The sequence below is a fragment of the Onychomys torridus genome, chromosome 18, assembly GCF_903995425.1.
Source record: "Onychomys torridus chromosome 18, mOncTor1.1, whole genome shotgun sequence".
Classification (NCBI taxonomy): domain Eukaryota; kingdom Metazoa; phylum Chordata; class Mammalia; order Rodentia; family Cricetidae; genus Onychomys; species Onychomys torridus.
In genome coordinates this window covers 63,193,467-63,209,794 of record NC_050460.1, presented here as the reverse complement: position 1 = coordinate 63,209,794, position 16,328 = coordinate 63,193,467, and the positions used below count along the sequence as shown (strand labels likewise).

The 16,328-nt window shown below is 53.4% G+C and overlaps 1 protein-coding gene across 1 annotated transcript; it reads right to left on the bottom strand.

The window, feature by feature from the left end:
* Positions 1 to 393: 393 nt before the first annotated feature.
* On the bottom strand, positions 394 to 14,107 carry Bnip5 (BCL2 interacting protein 5). The gene is made up of 12 exons (XM_036167097.1): positions 13,956 to 14,107; positions 9,257 to 9,876; positions 8,391 to 8,510; positions 7,797 to 7,861; positions 7,373 to 7,610; positions 5,563 to 5,697; positions 4,753 to 4,814; positions 4,316 to 4,565; positions 3,572 to 3,697; positions 2,995 to 3,059; positions 1,340 to 1,603; positions 394 to 778 (listed from the first exon to the last, which is right to left on the bottom strand). The coding sequence occupies exons 1-12, from the start codon at positions 14,018 to 14,020 to the stop codon at positions 743 to 745; spliced, it is 2,046 nt and encodes a 681-aa protein (XP_036022990.1). The 5' UTR covers positions 14,021 to 14,107; the 3' UTR covers positions 394 to 742.
* Positions 14,108 to 16,328: the final 2,221 nt, after the last annotated feature.

Sequence of the window (16,328 nt, the reverse complement as noted above, 5' to 3'; positions counted from 1 at the left end):
ATTAAACACTATTTGGCCAACTGAGTAGGTGACGTGTGGTAGAGACTCAGCTGTTGAATACATGTATGTTTTTTGAGTTGGAGACTGAATTTAAAAAAGAAAACTATTTTTCAAAACAAAGACTCATTTATGGTGGGGTGTGGTCGTTTGTGATGTCAGCAATGGAGAGGCAGAAACAGGCGGATCCCTGGGCTCTCAATATTACATAAACCTACTTGGTGAGTCCCAGGCCAGTGACAGACCCTCTCTCGAAAAACAAGGTAGGTTGAACTGGAGGAGGTTCAACTGAGGTTGACCTCTGACCTATACCCACACAACCCCCACCCCCAAAGACACAGACAGACAGACACACAGACAGACACACACACAGACAGACAGACAGACAGACACACACACACACACACACACACACACACACACACACACACACGATAATACTCATTGAAAGCTGGATCTGGCAGGTGTCAGTCAGCCTTCATGACAGTGGAATGGAGAGATGCAGAGGTGAGACCTCTCCTCAGGTTCAGTGGATGGAGCCCGCTCTCCCAACCCTAACCCAGTGCCCACCCCCAGTTGGCCTCTGGGTCCAGAGAGTGCCGACTGCGCAGAGTGTCATTGTCCATCTCCAGGCGTGTTTGGGAAGCACAGACCAGGTTGTCCTGTTTGTCTTCTGGGTCTCCATGCCAAAGCTGGTGGCTACTGGCTAGTCCCAAAGAACTTGGGGTATGAGATGCGGCGGCCTTCAGTCTGGACTCTGACCAGCCAGACTCGTGATGTTCTGGGAAGGGGAAAGGCCACAGCCTCGTCAGCAGGTCCCACTCTGCAGGCGGCACGCTTCCTAGCCCCCCACCTGCACCCACGCTAGGTCCGCTAGCCTTTGCTGTTCCCACACTGTGAACAGTTTGACCGTCCAAATTGCATCTGTCATCCCCTTGGCGGCCTCCGGGGGGCCACTGGCTCCACCCGCCTCTGCCTCCAGTCCTTTGACATTTGACTACTGCTTAATCCTGTCATCGTGGTTTAGAATTGTCTCAGAAGTTTGCAGCAAGGAGGTGGCATTTGAGCTGAAGCCTAAAAATTCTGACTGATGGGCCAGAAAGAGGGCTCAGCAGGTATCAGCACTTGCCACTAAGCCTGAACCCACACGGTAGGAGAGAGCCAGCTCCCACAAGCTGTCCTCTGACCTCCACATGTGTGCCGTGGCAACACACGCCCACACACAATAAATAGATGAAATTTTAAAAGAAAGTTGTAAAGTCTGAGCACACCAGAAGAGTCAGAAGACCCCATTTCTCGTCCCTTGTGACCCACTGCTGCATCCCTCCTCTCCGGCTCTCACCTGCTGGGCCTTCCTGGACAGGAAGTGGGCGTAACTGTGCCCCCTGTATTGGCCTCTGGACTGCATGAGGGTGCAGATGGCACAGCTGTGGTTGGCGGCAAACCTGTTGAGTGAGCCAAAGGCGCACGGTGGGGGTCTGTTGACCAGGCGCCTGTCTTCCTCCGAGAGGCGGGTCTTCTGTCTGTCTAAAGTGGCCACCAGCTTCCTGAGGGAGGCATCTGAGAACTCATTAAAAAAATTCCTGAAGCTGGGGTACTGCCGGATCTGGAACAAAAGTGGAGGTCGTCGGTGCTGCTGGCAGAGAGCCTCCCACCCCAGCCTGCTCCCTAATATCTGTCTGAGCACTCCTCTGTTAAGTCCCCCCCACACACTCTCACTTCTACAAGGCCTGGTCACAGCTGCAGGGCAAAGCAAAAACTGAAAACGCATGCACAGAACATGTCACTCTGAGCCTCTGTTTGGCTATAAATATGGGGGAGACCAGATCCCCTCTCCAAAATGGTTAGGGGCAGAAGCGAGCAGTTTCCGCAGAACGTTTAATGGCTTCTTAGCGCCATGCTAAGGTTCTTCTGGTGAGTTCTCTTCCTATCTAGACATGGCAGCTGGGTTGTCCTGGGGGCTGGCTCCAAAGACAAAGACTTGGGTCACATGTGGTGTATTTGAGATCCTGGGCACACTGACGGGGAATAAGGATCTAGGACAAGGCGGTCCAGGCAGCGTGGTGTGTGGATGCATCTTGGGGAGGGCTGGGGTCCCTCTTGGAAGCCATGGTGGAGGATGCTCTCAGGAAGTGCACAGTGTTGATTTTCCCTACTGCACGTGGTGCATGGGCTCTGGGTCGCTGGGTGGTGAGATGCAGATGACGTGGGGCTGGGCTGGGGAGGTGGAAAGCTGAGGCACCTTCACACCCTCACATGGGACCCGCCTGTCTCTCTAGGGGAGACTGCTGGTCGAGGGCAGGAGCCTGTGTGCGGACAGATAAGCTACAAGGTTGAAAGAACTGGATCCAGCTAAACTGCTCACCGGCATGGCTGCCACAGCAGAAAGGGTCCTTGCAGCAGGATCTGAAGGGTTGGAGGGAGCAAGGTCTCGGGGTTCTGAGGATTTGGTTTGGGGAGCCATTGAACATTCGTGTGTGTGTGTGTGTGTGTGTGTGTGTAATGTATGCACACGTGTACATGTACATATAGAGACCAGAGGGTATTGGATGTCCTGCTCTAGGGCTCTGCCTTATTTCCTTGAGACAGGGTTCCTCACTGACCCTGGAGGTAAGCTGGCAGCCACTGAACCCCAGCAACCCTCCTGTCTGCCCCATACTGTTCTGGGATGACAGGTGCATGAGGCCATGCCTGGCTTTTTGACATGTGTGCTCGGGATTTGAACTCAGGCTCTCTTACCTGCTGAGCCATCGCCCTAGCCTGCCTGCATCCTATCATTTTAAACTAACATTCTCTTCACCTGCCATGGGTCAGGTGTGCTCTACACAGGCACTGTTTGGTCAGGAAGGAATTATCCCTGTTTTGCAAAAGAGGGAACTGAGGCTTGGAGAGGTTAAGGGACGTGACCATAGTCACTCAGAAGGAGGGCTGGAACCCAGTCTCAGAGGAGGGTGCACGAGCCCCTGTGTCTACCTGGAGAGTTTGAAGGGTACTCACCTGCCTCCCTAGCTCGCTGTCCACCTCTTGGAGACCTTCCACCAACTTGTGGATGACGGACTCCTCTGAGGGAAGAAAGGAAGGATGAGTGGTGCCTGGCACCCATGACAGACAGACTGCCATAGCACCCATGACAGACAGACCGCCACAACAGCATAGCTGTTCAAATAAAAATGTGAATGTTCTCTCCACCTGTGACCTTACTCGGCTCCGCCTGACACCCGGGGAAACTGAGGGCTCCTAATGTCAGGAATGGAGACTTGCCCTCGGAGTGGCCAGCCACTGGTGTTGCCACAAGGAGGGCCCCTCAGCTGCATTATCAGCCTTTTTGGTGCCGGTTTGGGCTAAAGGATGCAGGAAACTCACAGAGAGGTCATTACCAACTGTTGGCAGCTTGAGTTGGATGGAGGTCGGACCATCTACAGCCGTGAAATGGACTAACACCCCCAAAGCCTTGTAGGGTCTCGGGGGCGGTTCAGCTGCCTTCTGTACTCCCAGGAGCATCCTCTGCTTAGCCTGGGGCATCCTGGGAGAGGAGCTGGAGGAAGTTATCCCTGTGGGCGCAGGATATACTAACTAGATTCCCAGGCTCCCTCTGGTAGAGGCTGCTCGTCTGGCGTGTGGCTTCTGTTCTGGACAGGCACCTCTGGGGACCCAGCTGGTTCTCCTCCTGCAGCCTTCAGCTTCTGGAACTCCAGGTCTCCTGCACGGGATTGCAGAAAAATGGATGAGTCAGGCATCTGTCTCATTCCTCATTCCTCGGGGAGGTCCCGACCCTGCCCTGCTTCTGAGGGGATTTCAGTGTTCCCTCTCTGCCCTCTGCTTCCTCACAGTCTACAGTTTAAAAAGCACATGGACATGCCCATGGCTTCCACCCAGTAAAATCACCTTCCCTTTAAATGTGCAAGGCTCAGCCGGGTCAGTCTGAACTTCACAGTCCCCCGTTATCAGATGGGAATCATAAGACAGACCTCCCATGTTAAACGAAATAGTAGACAGACTTCCCATGTTAAATGAGACAGTACTGTGTTAGCGATATACACAGCAGGCACGGGGCAAGTACCAGGTTATCACTGCACACCAATGGTCCTCATGCTTTAGTGAGGTCCCCTTCAGTGCCCTGGTCTGTTTCTGTTAGCGTTCCCTGGTGACACCTAACAGACAATCACAGATCTAGCAATGCCTTCGTTTTTAAGAGAAACTCTGAGTTTTCTGGTAGGTGTCCTGCTGAAAACTGGCCCTTTCGCCTCCCGCACTCTTCCCACAGCAGAAAGCCCACGGCGAGACTTGACGTTACCATGGTGACACCAGGCCCGCTCACCTGGGCCGCTGGAGATGGAAGCTCTGTGGCCACTGACACACATGGGCAGGAAGCTGTGCCGTTTGGGTGGCCGGGCCTCCGGGCTGGCAGCACCCGGAGACCTCAAAGCCTCTGTCCTCTTGGGATCCTTGGAACCGTGTTTTCTGAGGGAAAAGGCCCGTCGGAGGTTGGACTTCTTCCCATGTGACTTCACCTTGCAGGCTGGGGCAGGGTTTTCTCCAGCCTCCTCTGCCTCCTGGACTTGAGCTGGCTGTGGGGAAGAGGAGAGAAACTGAGGCAGCGCCCCTGACCTCGAGAAGGTCAAAGGTGAACTGTGGCCTAGACAGTGTAACCCAGCAGGAGGGTGATGGTCTGGGGGAGGCCAGTCGGGAGCTTAGGATGAAGCAACGGGGCGGGGGTCCCCCAAAGAGCAGGAGGGTCGGGGAAGGAGTCCTCACCTGCTCTCCCTTCTGTTCCTCTGCATTTTGGAGTAGGGCCAGGATCTTCCGCCTGAATTCTCCTAAGGAAAGAGCAGAGTTTCTTACAAAAGCCTCTGTGGGGGCTGGAGAGATGGCTCAGAGGTTAAGAGCACTGACTGCTCTTCCAGAGGTCCACATGGTGGCTCACAACCATCTGTAACGAGATCTGGTGCCCTCTTCTGGCCTGCAGTCATACATGCTGGATACATAATAAATAAATCTAAAAAGAATCTGTGGCCAGCGTTGGCTTCCGAGGGCCAGGTCTGTACACGTTCCCTTCCGTCCTTTCTCTTCTCTCTTTTCATGTTCTGGAGTGCAAACTGGGGCCCCGTGCTTATGGGGCACTAATACTGACTGCTGTCTCCCCAGTTCCCCCTTCCCCCCAGATGTCTCCAGATGTGCAGACCTGACAATGTTTCACATCCAGTCCCGGCTCTGCCAATACTAAGGTGGTAACAATGGCTCCCTTCTCTGCTCTCAGCCCCTTCCCATCATCACCCAGTTCTCAAGTGGGTCACCTAACAGTAATAACAGCACATGGGAGCTGCCACGCCCTGTCTGCCCCCTCTACTTCACAGGCCATGATTCAGTTAGGACCTTCAGCAACTCGCAAGGACCACCCCTGCAAAAGGAGGAAACTGAGGCTAGCAGATAAGTGTGCTCTGTCTCCATAGCCTGACACTTCCCAAAGGGAGGCTGAAACAGGCCTCGGCCTCCCTCTCCCTGCCTCAGTTTCTCTTCTTCAAATGGCAGAGTCAAGACAGGTTCTTTGAGGGGCAAGGTACTAACTGGATTCCCAGGCTCTGTCCCTCGGCGGCTTCTCTGTGGGTCCCTGACCGTCAGCTGGGGTGGTGTGAAGTTCAGAGGGATGTGAACACACACCGTCTACAGACAGGGCCTCCTGGAATCCGGGCTCCTCTGAGTCTGGGGAGCAGAAAGGCACAGTAAGTGTGCTGTGTCGGCCACACCCAGCAGCTGGCTCTGAGCCCAGGCAGGTGCCAGTGTACCCTGACCTCAGGCTCCGTTGGGCTCAGTGAGCTTCTGGGCTGTGTCGGGTCTGGGGCTCTGTTTGGAGGCCCAGATCAAGCTTCTGCAGCCCCCAGAGAAACCTTTTGCTCTGCTTCTCTGCCCTTTCCTCCCTCTTTCCGTGGGTTCCCTACCTAGCCACCGTTTAGGTTGATCCACTGGGGACAGAAGATGCCTGACTCCATGGCATGAATAAATGTCCACGGCCTAAACCATCTTGCAGGAAAAATCTATCCTCTTAAGTCCCCAAACCCATGCTCTCTAAGCCAGAAACTCTTCTGGCTACGGTGTCCCTCGAGGCCAGCTCCGTTCCATCCTGATGTCCAGGAAGAACCAATGTGACCAGCCCTGCTCCCTACAACTCTGGCTCCAGCTTTGGTGGGTCACGTGACTATGACCTCATCCCTTCCCCCTTGAGCTCAGCTTCCTCTCCCCTGAGACAAACCGAGATACAGACAGACAGTAGGACACAGACAGCAGTCTGAGACACTGAGACGAGATGACAGTGAGAGAGGAACTGGGAGGGCCTGGGGCACTCAGCTGGTAGACTGTCTGCCTGGCAGGCACAAGGTTCTGGGTTCAACTCCTAGAACCGCAGAAACCGGGAGGTGGTGCACAAGCCTATATAACCCTAGCGTTTAGGAAGTGGACAGGAGCATCAGAAGTTCAAGGACACTTTTTGCTCTACCAGGGCGTTTGAGACCAGCCTGGACTGCGTGAGACTCTGTCTCCAGACAGACAGAAAACAAAAACAAACAAGCAATAACAGCAAAAAACCACCACCAAAAAATCAAAACGACAACAAAATGGGTGTGTGAAGGGTTCTAAGTGGTTAAGAGTTCCAAGTTCAGGCTGGAGAGGTGGCTCAGTGGTTAAGAGCACTGACTGCTCTTCCAGAGGACCTGAGTTCAATTCCCAGCAACCACACAGTAGCTCACAACCACTTGTAATGAGATCTGGTGCCCTCTTCTGGCCTGCAGGGACACATGCAGGCAGAATACTGTATACATAATAAATAAATAAATAAATCTTTAAAAAAAAAAAAAAAAAAAGAGTTCCAAATTCTAAGTGGTTAAACACCCATTGCTCTTCCAGAGGATGCGGCTTTGACTCCCAGCACCCACTTGGTGGCTCACAAGCATCTGGAACTCCAGCTCCAGGGAATCGGATGCCCACCTCTGGCCTCCACAGATACCAGACATGTGCATGGTAACCAGACATACATGTAGGCAAAAACACACACACACAGTAAGAGAGAAAAACAAAACTGTAGCTGAGAACCCTGTCTCCAGCTCTGTCACAAAATCATCCTCAGCCCAGCTGCAGAGGATGGGGGTGGCTGAGGACTCTGCATACCTTCCCGTTGAGAGCCCAGGTGGGCTGCCTGCACCCAGGTGAGGCCATGTAGAGGTGACCAGCTCCTGTCCCTTCTCCATCTCCACCCCCACCCCTCTCCACACTGCTTGAGGCCTAGTGTGGGCATCAGAACAAAGCTGGCCAATCCCAGCCCTGGGAAGATCCCAGAGCCGGAGGGAAAGCTGCAGTTGCTATGGCAACTGCCAGAGTCGCTCACCATGGATGCTGGAGGTGGAAGGTCGCTGGCTACTAATACACAGGGGTAGGAAGCTGGGCCTCTTGGGCCGGGTTTCTGGGCCAAGGGCAGTGGCTGCACCCACTCTCTTGGGTTCCTCGGGGGCAAGCCTCTTGAGGGACAAGGCTTTCTTCAAACTGGACCTCTTTTCCTGGGATTTCTTCCTGGGGGGCGGCGTTGCCTTTCGGGGAGCTACTTCCGGCTGAGGGATTTGCACTTGCTGCGGGAGAGATGAGAGAATGTGAGTCAGGTCCCCGGCCGTGAGGAGAGGGTAAAGGTAGCCCCCGGACAGGGCGTGGGTGGCCGCCTCAGGAATTAGGGAGTAAGGTTAACTGGGAAGGGCAGGTGGTGCACGAACCCGGAGCTGCAGCAGCCCAGGGAGGGATCTCTGATGCTGGCGCCTCACCTCTTCCTCTAAACGGTCCCCTGCCTCCTTGAGCAATTCCACTATCTTCCAGATGAGTTCATCCTCTGCAAGAGAGCACGGGGAACCACCACTCCTAAGTACATAGACAGTGTTCCGAACTGGACTCCCAAATGTGAACATGGCCGGTCTGCTTCCCTCGGAGATCCATAACAGCTCGTTAGAGGGTTTCGAAGGGAGAAGCCCCCTCCTCCCCAGGGCTAGGATTACAGTGTACACGGCCACACCCCATTTATGGGATGCTGGGGATCTACTGACAGCTTGGTGTATGCCAGGCAAGCATTCTACCAACTGAACCACACCCCAGCCTGGCCCCTCTTCTCTATCTTTTTAAATACATTTGAAGAGATCGAAAGCCACGTCACGTGCCCCTTGGCACGGAGGCAGGAGCGTTGCTAGCAGCCTTTCTAGACTCTAAGATCAGTACACAGCACCAGAAGCGGCAGGACAGGCAGGAAAGCTGTGCGTGTTCCAAGACTCACCCCGCCGGGGCCCAGTCATCACCCCAGTAGCCTCTCTAGTTTGCTTCAGCCTCCCACCCATAAGGAGAGAAGGACCTTAGCCGTTTGGACTCACGGTCAGGTTTCTGGGGGTCCTCTTCTGATGGGGGACCCGCAGCTTGGGCAGAATTCTCTGAGGATCCAGCACAGCCTCCCTCTGCAGGCAAGGCCTGGGGGGCTCCAGAATCTGGTCTCCCTGGAAGTCAAATGCATAGACGCCGGGGTTAGTGACACTCCGCTGACCTTGTTAACCCACAGAGTGGATCCCACAGAGCGACAGGCCAGGCAGCAGCCACCCCCAAGCCTTCCCCAAATCAGAAACTGGCCAGGATTTCCTGGTGAAAAGGGGGGTGTCTCAGGACAGGCTCCCCTCCCACCAGCTCTCCCTCTCATGAGTCACAGTGTGGTGGCACCAAAGCCTCCAGCGAGGCCTCCGGGAGTGAAGGAGACTTCACTCCACATCCCCAGCTATGGGATGCCTGGAGGCCTGCTCTCTCCTTTCATCACGGAATAAAGGCTCCAGGGGCAGACACTGCAGAAACTATCAGAGTACCCGGCAGGCACCCATAGGCCCGTGGAGTGGGAGATTAGCTCCTTCCACCTTCCCCAAATCTCATCGCCCTTATACCAGCTAGTGTGCACCCACACCAAGCACTCGTTTCGTGTGAGCTGTGTGAACCCATGCGACAGCGACTATTTTATCTATTTTTGTAGATGGGGCAGGGAGGGGGCACATTAAGGCCCAGAGGGGAGTCACTAGCCCCAGGCCACACAGCATGTGGGACGGTGGCACCCCTGATGGGATCTAAGTGCTCAGGGGTTCAACCTCATAGAAATGTCCCCCACTGTCTGCATCTGATCTCAGTTGAGGACATTTAGGAGATAAACTTAGGGCACCCTGGTCCTTGGGGTGGGACAATGGGGTTACCCTACTCTGCTCACCCCTGCGGATCAGCCCCAGGTCTGCCTCCTCGGTGTGTGAGGTAGCCAAGCTGGGCGGTATGACCTCTTGGCCGTCTGCCTCTGAGTTCCGGGGCCCTGTGGGTTCTTCAGCAGCAGGCTTCCAGTGACTGTGTTTCTTGCGACCGGCCTTCTTCTCCTGAGACTTCTTCCTGAGGCCCGGCTCCTCGGCTGCCTCTGGGTGTTTGCTCATCTCCCCTTTCCCCTTTGACTTCCTGCTGGCCTTTTCTCTGGGCTCCTCCAGACCAACCCTTAGGAGTAAGACACTCAGCAACACACTCATCCAGCTCTGCTGGCCTTGCTTCGGGGCCTTCTCTTTCTTGGTGTCTTCTGGGGGTCCCTGCTCACAGGGGAGAAATTCACTCTCCTCTCCCAGAGGGAGGGCTGGGGCCACAGCTCCCTGGGTCTCTGCAAAGTGACATGGGCTCCCAGAAGCTCTGGCCCCATCGCTGGCCGTCCGACGAAGCGCCTTCCTGTGAGTGGACCCGGAGGGTGGCTTGGAGTTCAAAGACTCAGAGTCCTTCTTGGGATCCTGCCGGTCCAAGGATTGGGCTCTCTTATCTTTGGGGGGCTTCCTTGGGCCCCTCGGGGTCTCCACGGGGCTACAACCAAAACAAACAGCTCCTTCAGTTGAAGAGTCACCCATGCCCCCTGCACTCACACACACACACACACACACACACACACACACACACACACACTAAATTAATTAAAATGTAATACATTAAAATAAAACATCTAGATTCACAATTCCCTATGTGTGGGATCTGTGCAAAGAGCACAGGAAGGATAGTAAACAGTGGAAAACTGCTGTGGTGAACACAGGGAGATTTGAAGGTGACAGCAGGTGACACCTTCTCTCCCTCAAGCCTCTGTCCTGGTGGGAGACCCCAGCACGTCACCATCATCCCTGACCGTCAAGACCCACAGCACTGCTGGTGTCACACATGGACCATCCTGAAGGAAGTGAGGATGTCCTTGGGCCAGGGGAGGAGGTGGGCAATTTGGAAAGCAGCGCTGGCTAACGTTCCTTAGCGGGAACATACGGGCCGTGTAGAGACCCGCAATACTGTCTACACCTCATGTAGAAACTGGCTCATGCTCCTGAAAGCCCTAGAGTAAGATGCCTTACTTTTGTGTTTCCAAAATTCAGCTCTGGGTGGGATAAGGAGAAGAAAAAATTGAGGAAAATGTTTGACTTTCCCCACACTCACTAGTGATGCCTCTGGGATCCTACTTGGTGCTAAGGATACAGTCATGAGTAAGATGACAGGTACATCTAAAACAGAACGCTCTGGTGTTTAAACTGATAAAGCTGGGGCTCGGAGGGCACGGGGGCTTAAGAGAAGGCAGATTTAGACCAATGGACTACCTGACTATATTAATTAGCTCAAAGGAAGTTGAGCCAGAAATACTGACAAACAGGTCAGGGCTTCTGTTAGCCAGGATAGCTGCTCCACCAAATCATGGAAGCCGTTAATCATAGGACATGATTGTCAGCTCAGGCCCTTCTTCTTCCCTGAGGTGGCTTGGCTCAGGGGTCCATCCCATTGCAAATAAGAGCACCCCCACCCAGCTGAAAGAAAGGAGCAGCCATCTTTAAAAAGGGGCAGTTGCTATGGAAACAGGTTTCCACAGAGGTAAGATGAGCTCAGCCTCTTCCTGCTGGGTGCTATGCTTCTTCACCATACAAAGCTTCCCAGTGAAGTTTCCCAGTGAAGGACCACCCCAGGATCCCCATGACCTCCTGACCTCAAAGCCCAATAACTTATTCACCAGCCTCCTGCCCAAGGTGTCCTGGCCTTCAATCCCATGACCACCTCCTGACAACTCTTTCCAGATGGCCTCAACTGACTGAACTCATCTCTACGCTCCCCCGGCCCCTCTGCCTGCTCCTTCTCTGGAATGTTCTAGAATCACTGTTCCAGATCCAGGTCAGGGGCTGAGAGAGTGTGGCTGGCCAGAGTAGTGAGCCTGTTACTCCAAAGAGACCTTCTCTGTTGGATAGTCTGTTTTTCCTGAGAAGGCAGTGATCCACTTCTTCTTACACGGCCACAGATCTTTCTAGGTTCTCAGTGTGAAAGTTTGCCCATCTAGGAGTCATCATGGTCTCTCTCCTTCCTCTTCTCTGTTTTTCTCACATGTTTGGTTTCATTGCAGGGGAATCCTGCCCTGGCCCAGACCAGAAGCCCATAGCAAGCCAGGCATTGGTGTAAACACATTTATTGCATGGCTGAGAGCTTTCAGAACAAAGTCCACCCTCGCCAGAAATGCCTGGGTGATGCATGAATCACAGAGCTTAAGATAGGACAATGGTTCTGACGACTCATTTCACAGCCACAAAGGACCGACGAAGTCACACCAAGCTGGCATGGTTATCCCCGGCACGAGGCTGTGTTTGGCATATTTTCTAAACTGATCTCTGACCTCATCATTACATTGGCCTGGCCTCTCATGCCACAAAGCACTTCCTCCTCCACCCCTGGAGGCATTCGACACACACGTCGCCTCACAGATACCAAGGAAGGCCTTCAAGAACACATCCTGTACACTGTCAGCCTGCCCTAACTCAGAATGTCCAATACTGCCTCTGTTTCAAGTGTAAGAGGCTAAAATCGCATGGCCAAGCTTGCTGCTGTCATATCTAAGACCCCCAAGGGATGCCTGGCCAGCGGCTTCCCTGCTGTTCCCACCCCTGGCCAGGCAGGCCCTGAGTATTTGTGGAACAAATAAATAATTATACACAAACACACTGTGAGCCCTTTCATCTCTATGATCTCATCGACTCGGACAGTGCCCGGTGAATCAGACTGTCTGGCGTGGGGAACTGAGGTTGTGAGCCACTGGTACACGATCAGTCGCAGAGCTGGGAACAAAGAGCTGAGCCTGAGGATTCTTCTGCCCGTCCCATTCCAAATCCTGTCTTCTCACTCCTGCACCAAGCAACCTCTTCTCAACACAATGCATGTGCAAGATTATGAACGCAGAGTGGGCCTCACAGCCCCATGGCCAATGGCTCTCAGCTCACGCTGTCTCTCATGGGCCCATGCCGCCCACAGCTATCAGTCATGCTCTGAAGCTTCCCAGCAAGAGCCAGGAGAAGCTAGCTGCAAATGCATCATTCTGGACTCCTGCAATGGTACAGGCACTTCCACAGCTCTTGCCTGCCCACATGCTGGGTAGGGAGGTGCTCCTCGGAGACCCCTGAGCCTCCACTGGCATGCCTGGAATGGGAGACACGGTGGTCTTGTGTTCCCAAAACGCTGGGCCTGTCCTGTGCTATACCTGGCCCCACTTGTTAATTGGTGACAATTCAGGGCCTCCATCTTCTTTAGAAGGAGGGTCTTCTGCCAGGCGGTGGTGGTGCACGCCTGTAATCCCAGCACTCGGGAGGCAGAGGCAGGTGGATCTCTGTGAGTTCGAGACCAGCCTGGTCTACAGAGCTAGTCCAGGACAGGCTCCAAAGCTACAGAGAAACCCTGACTCGAAAAACAAACAAAAACAAAACACCAAAAAAAACAAAAGCAGGGTCTTTCTTGCATTCCTACAAAGTGCCCAGCACACCCCCTGCAGTGTGGGGATCCTTCAGACCCAGCCTGGCAGGTGCTCCTGAAACCTCTGAGGACCCCTTCCTGCCCAGAGGCCGGGTCTGAAGAGAGATCACCTTGGGCTCAACGGAAGTCTGTGGTGGCCTTCCTTTACATAATAGAAAGAGAGAGCCACCAACCCCCTCACTGTTCCAGCCTGTTACCCCAATTACCTCAGGTCTGTTGGTGACTCCTGGCTCCCTCACACCTGAACACCCTTCTCTGATGCTCCCAGCTGGTCCTTGTACACTTAAACATTGTGGAGGCCAGGGACAGATGCAGGTGGGCAGAGGCTCCAGCCAGAGTCCCAACCTCTGCAGTCCCAGAGGGATCAACACAGTGCCTTCCTGAACACAGCTGCAGGTCCCAGGAGACCCCTCAGCAGCTACAGAGCACTGTGGTGGGTCAGCTAGACTGACCTGGGTTCTCTTCATCCATGTATATGTATGTGCTTGTGTGTAGGGGTGTGTGTGTGTGTGTGTGTGTGTGTGTGTGTGTGTGTGTGCGCGCGTGCGCATGCGTGCGCAGGGGTATGATGTGGGGAGTTGTGTGTGGTGTGTGTATGTGTGGGCTAGGGGTGTGCGGGTATGTGTTGGGGGTGTGTACCATGACACACATGTGGAGGGCAGAGGAGTCATTCTTTCATGCTTCCTCTATGTGGTTCCAGGAACTGAACTCAGGTTGTCAGGCTTAGATGCCAGGCAACCTGCACCTGCTGAGCCATCCTGCTGGCTGTTCCACCTTTTTAAAAATAAGAAAAAAGGCTGGGTGGTGGTGGCGCACGCCTTTAATCCCAGCACACGGGAGGCAGAGCCAGAAGGATCTCTGTGAGTTCGAGGCCAGCCTGGGCTACAGAGCGAGATCCAGGACAGGTACCAAACTACACAGAAAAACCCATCTCAAAACAAAACAAAACAAAACAAAACAAAAAAAGAAAGAAAGAAAAAGAAAAAAGGTCGTAGAAGGCTCAGCAAGCCAGAAGCAGAACCAAGTCTGGACTTGGGGTCTATTGCTAGTATGTCTAGCTTCCTTCCGGGACCCTGAAATGCCCATCCATTGCCGAGGTTCACACACAAGGAAAGGATTCAACCCACCTGAGACCACAGAAGTCGCTGCTGTCCCGGGACATCCCTGGGTTGGGATTCTTGAAGCGGGGCATGGCCCCTGTTAGGTAGAAGTCCTTCGAGGGTCGGTTCCTGTGCCTCCGTGAAGAAACTGCTGTTGTGACAATATTCACAGGGGCTCAGAACTTCTGGGCTATATATGTCACTGTTTCCCGGGCTGAGCTCACAGGTAGCCAACCAGAGGGCAGCGCTGGCCCAACCGCTCCACCTGGGCTGCCCGCCCAGGCTGCTTCCCCCTCCTCTGGGCTGTGCCAGAGATAGGAAGCTTGGTAGAACTACCCAGGAGAGAGAGGAGGTAAAACAGGCACAGTTTCAGTTGACAACTTCCTTATTATACCTGAATCCCAGAATGAAACCAGCTTAACGTCTGGCCGTTGTACGGAACTGAAAGCGAAGCCTAGTGGGAGACGTTGTGTGTAGGGGTAGGGTGGGTGCATCACCTCCACAGCCTGCTTGGTCATGTCTAAGATCGCCGGAGATGGAAGGGGCTAGAACAGGCCTCCAGACAACCTAACCTGATGGTGGAAACCGAGTGTCCAGACCCTTCTATGGAGAGTGGCGTCACCACGGATTTTTCTGTTTGCTTTTGTTTTGAATATTTAATTCTTTGACAATTTCCTACACATACACAATGTATCTTGATCATATTCATGCCCAAATTTCCCTTCCACTCCCTCCAGACCCCACTAACATGTGCCTTTCCCACTACGAGTCCAATTAAAGTGATAGTTTTGGAGCCTGTCCTGGACCTCACTCTGTAGACCATGCTGGCCTCGAACTCACAGAGATCCACCTGCCTCTGCCTCCCGAGTGCTGGGATTAAAGGTGTGTGCCACCATTGCCCAGCTTTTGTTTTTGTTTTTGTTTTGAGACGAAGGCCTGCCCTGGCCTGGACCATACCTGGCCCTTCCTGCCATTCTATCCCACCTTAAAAACTAAAAAACAAAATACAACCTGGCTGCGGGGGCTGGAGAGATGGCTCAGTGATCACGAGCACTGGCTGCTCTTGCAGAGGACCTGGGTTTAGTTCCCAGCACCCACATGGTACCTACAAATCATCCATAATTCCAGTTCAAGGGATCTAATGCCCCTTCTGACCTCACTGGCACCATCATATACACACATATATACATGGAAACAAAACACTTCTACACATAAGTAAACTTTTTAAATACACACACACACACACACACACACACACACACACACACACACACACACACATCTTTGGCTGTATTTAATGGTGCACACCATTAATCCTAGCACTCAGGAGGCAGAGGCAGGTGGATGTTCTGCATGCAAGGCCAGGCTGGTCTATAGAGTGAGTTCTAGGGCAGCCAGGACTACACAGAGAAACCCTGTCTCAAATAACCAAAACACAAAAACTAGAAATGACCTCAGTGATAAACTTTCTGGTGTGTGTTTTATCACATCAAAATGAAGCCAATGGAGAGGCAGGGCTGGGATCTTCCTGATTCTCAGCGACCCTGCCACAGACAGGCCTGCTCTTCAGCGCTCGGGGCTGCTGAGGGGCTGCTGTGGGGCTGCTGAGGCAGCCTGCACCTCCCCTCTCAGAGTCCAGTGCCCCTCCAAAACCAAGTCTTCCTCTACAGCCTGAGAGACAGAGTCCGGGTCTGAGGAGCAGGGCCAGCCCCAGGGGGTATGTCTGGAGCACATTGTAAAATGAGTCTAAAGGACCCCTTGTTCAAACAGTATTTAGATGTTGGGGTGTGCATATCTTCAGTCCTAGCATGCCAGAGGTAGAGGCAGAAGGATCAGGAGTTCAAGGCCAGCCTCTGGAACATGCTAAGTTCAAGGCTGGCCTGAGTTAAACATGAGACCCTGTCTCAAAAATGAAAAGATTTTTTTGAAAAAGGCAGAACTGAGCCTACACCAAGCGGAGGCCCTTTCCAGGGCAGGTCCTACAACCTGTCCAGGCCAGCCTGTCAAAGGAGACTCAGATAGAGACACTTCTCGACTTATGCTGTGAAGAGAGAGGGCAGAAGTGGGAGAAGGGGAAACTGAGACTGTTCTGTGACATTTTTGTTTAATATAAGATATAGGAGAGCCGGGCGGTGGTGGCACATGCCTGTAATCCCAGCACTCGGGAGGCAGAGGCAGGTGGATCTCTGTGAGTTCAAGGCCAGCCTGGTCTACAGAGCTAGTCCAGGACAGACTCCAAAGCTACAGAGAAACCCTGTCTCGGGAAAAAAAAAAAAAAAGATATAGGAAACCATCTAGGGGTGTGGCTCGGGATAAAACACTTGCTAGTGTGCACGAGGACCTGGATTCCAGCCCCAGTACCGAAAAACCAGCAGATGTGACTGCTCTTCCTGGACCCAG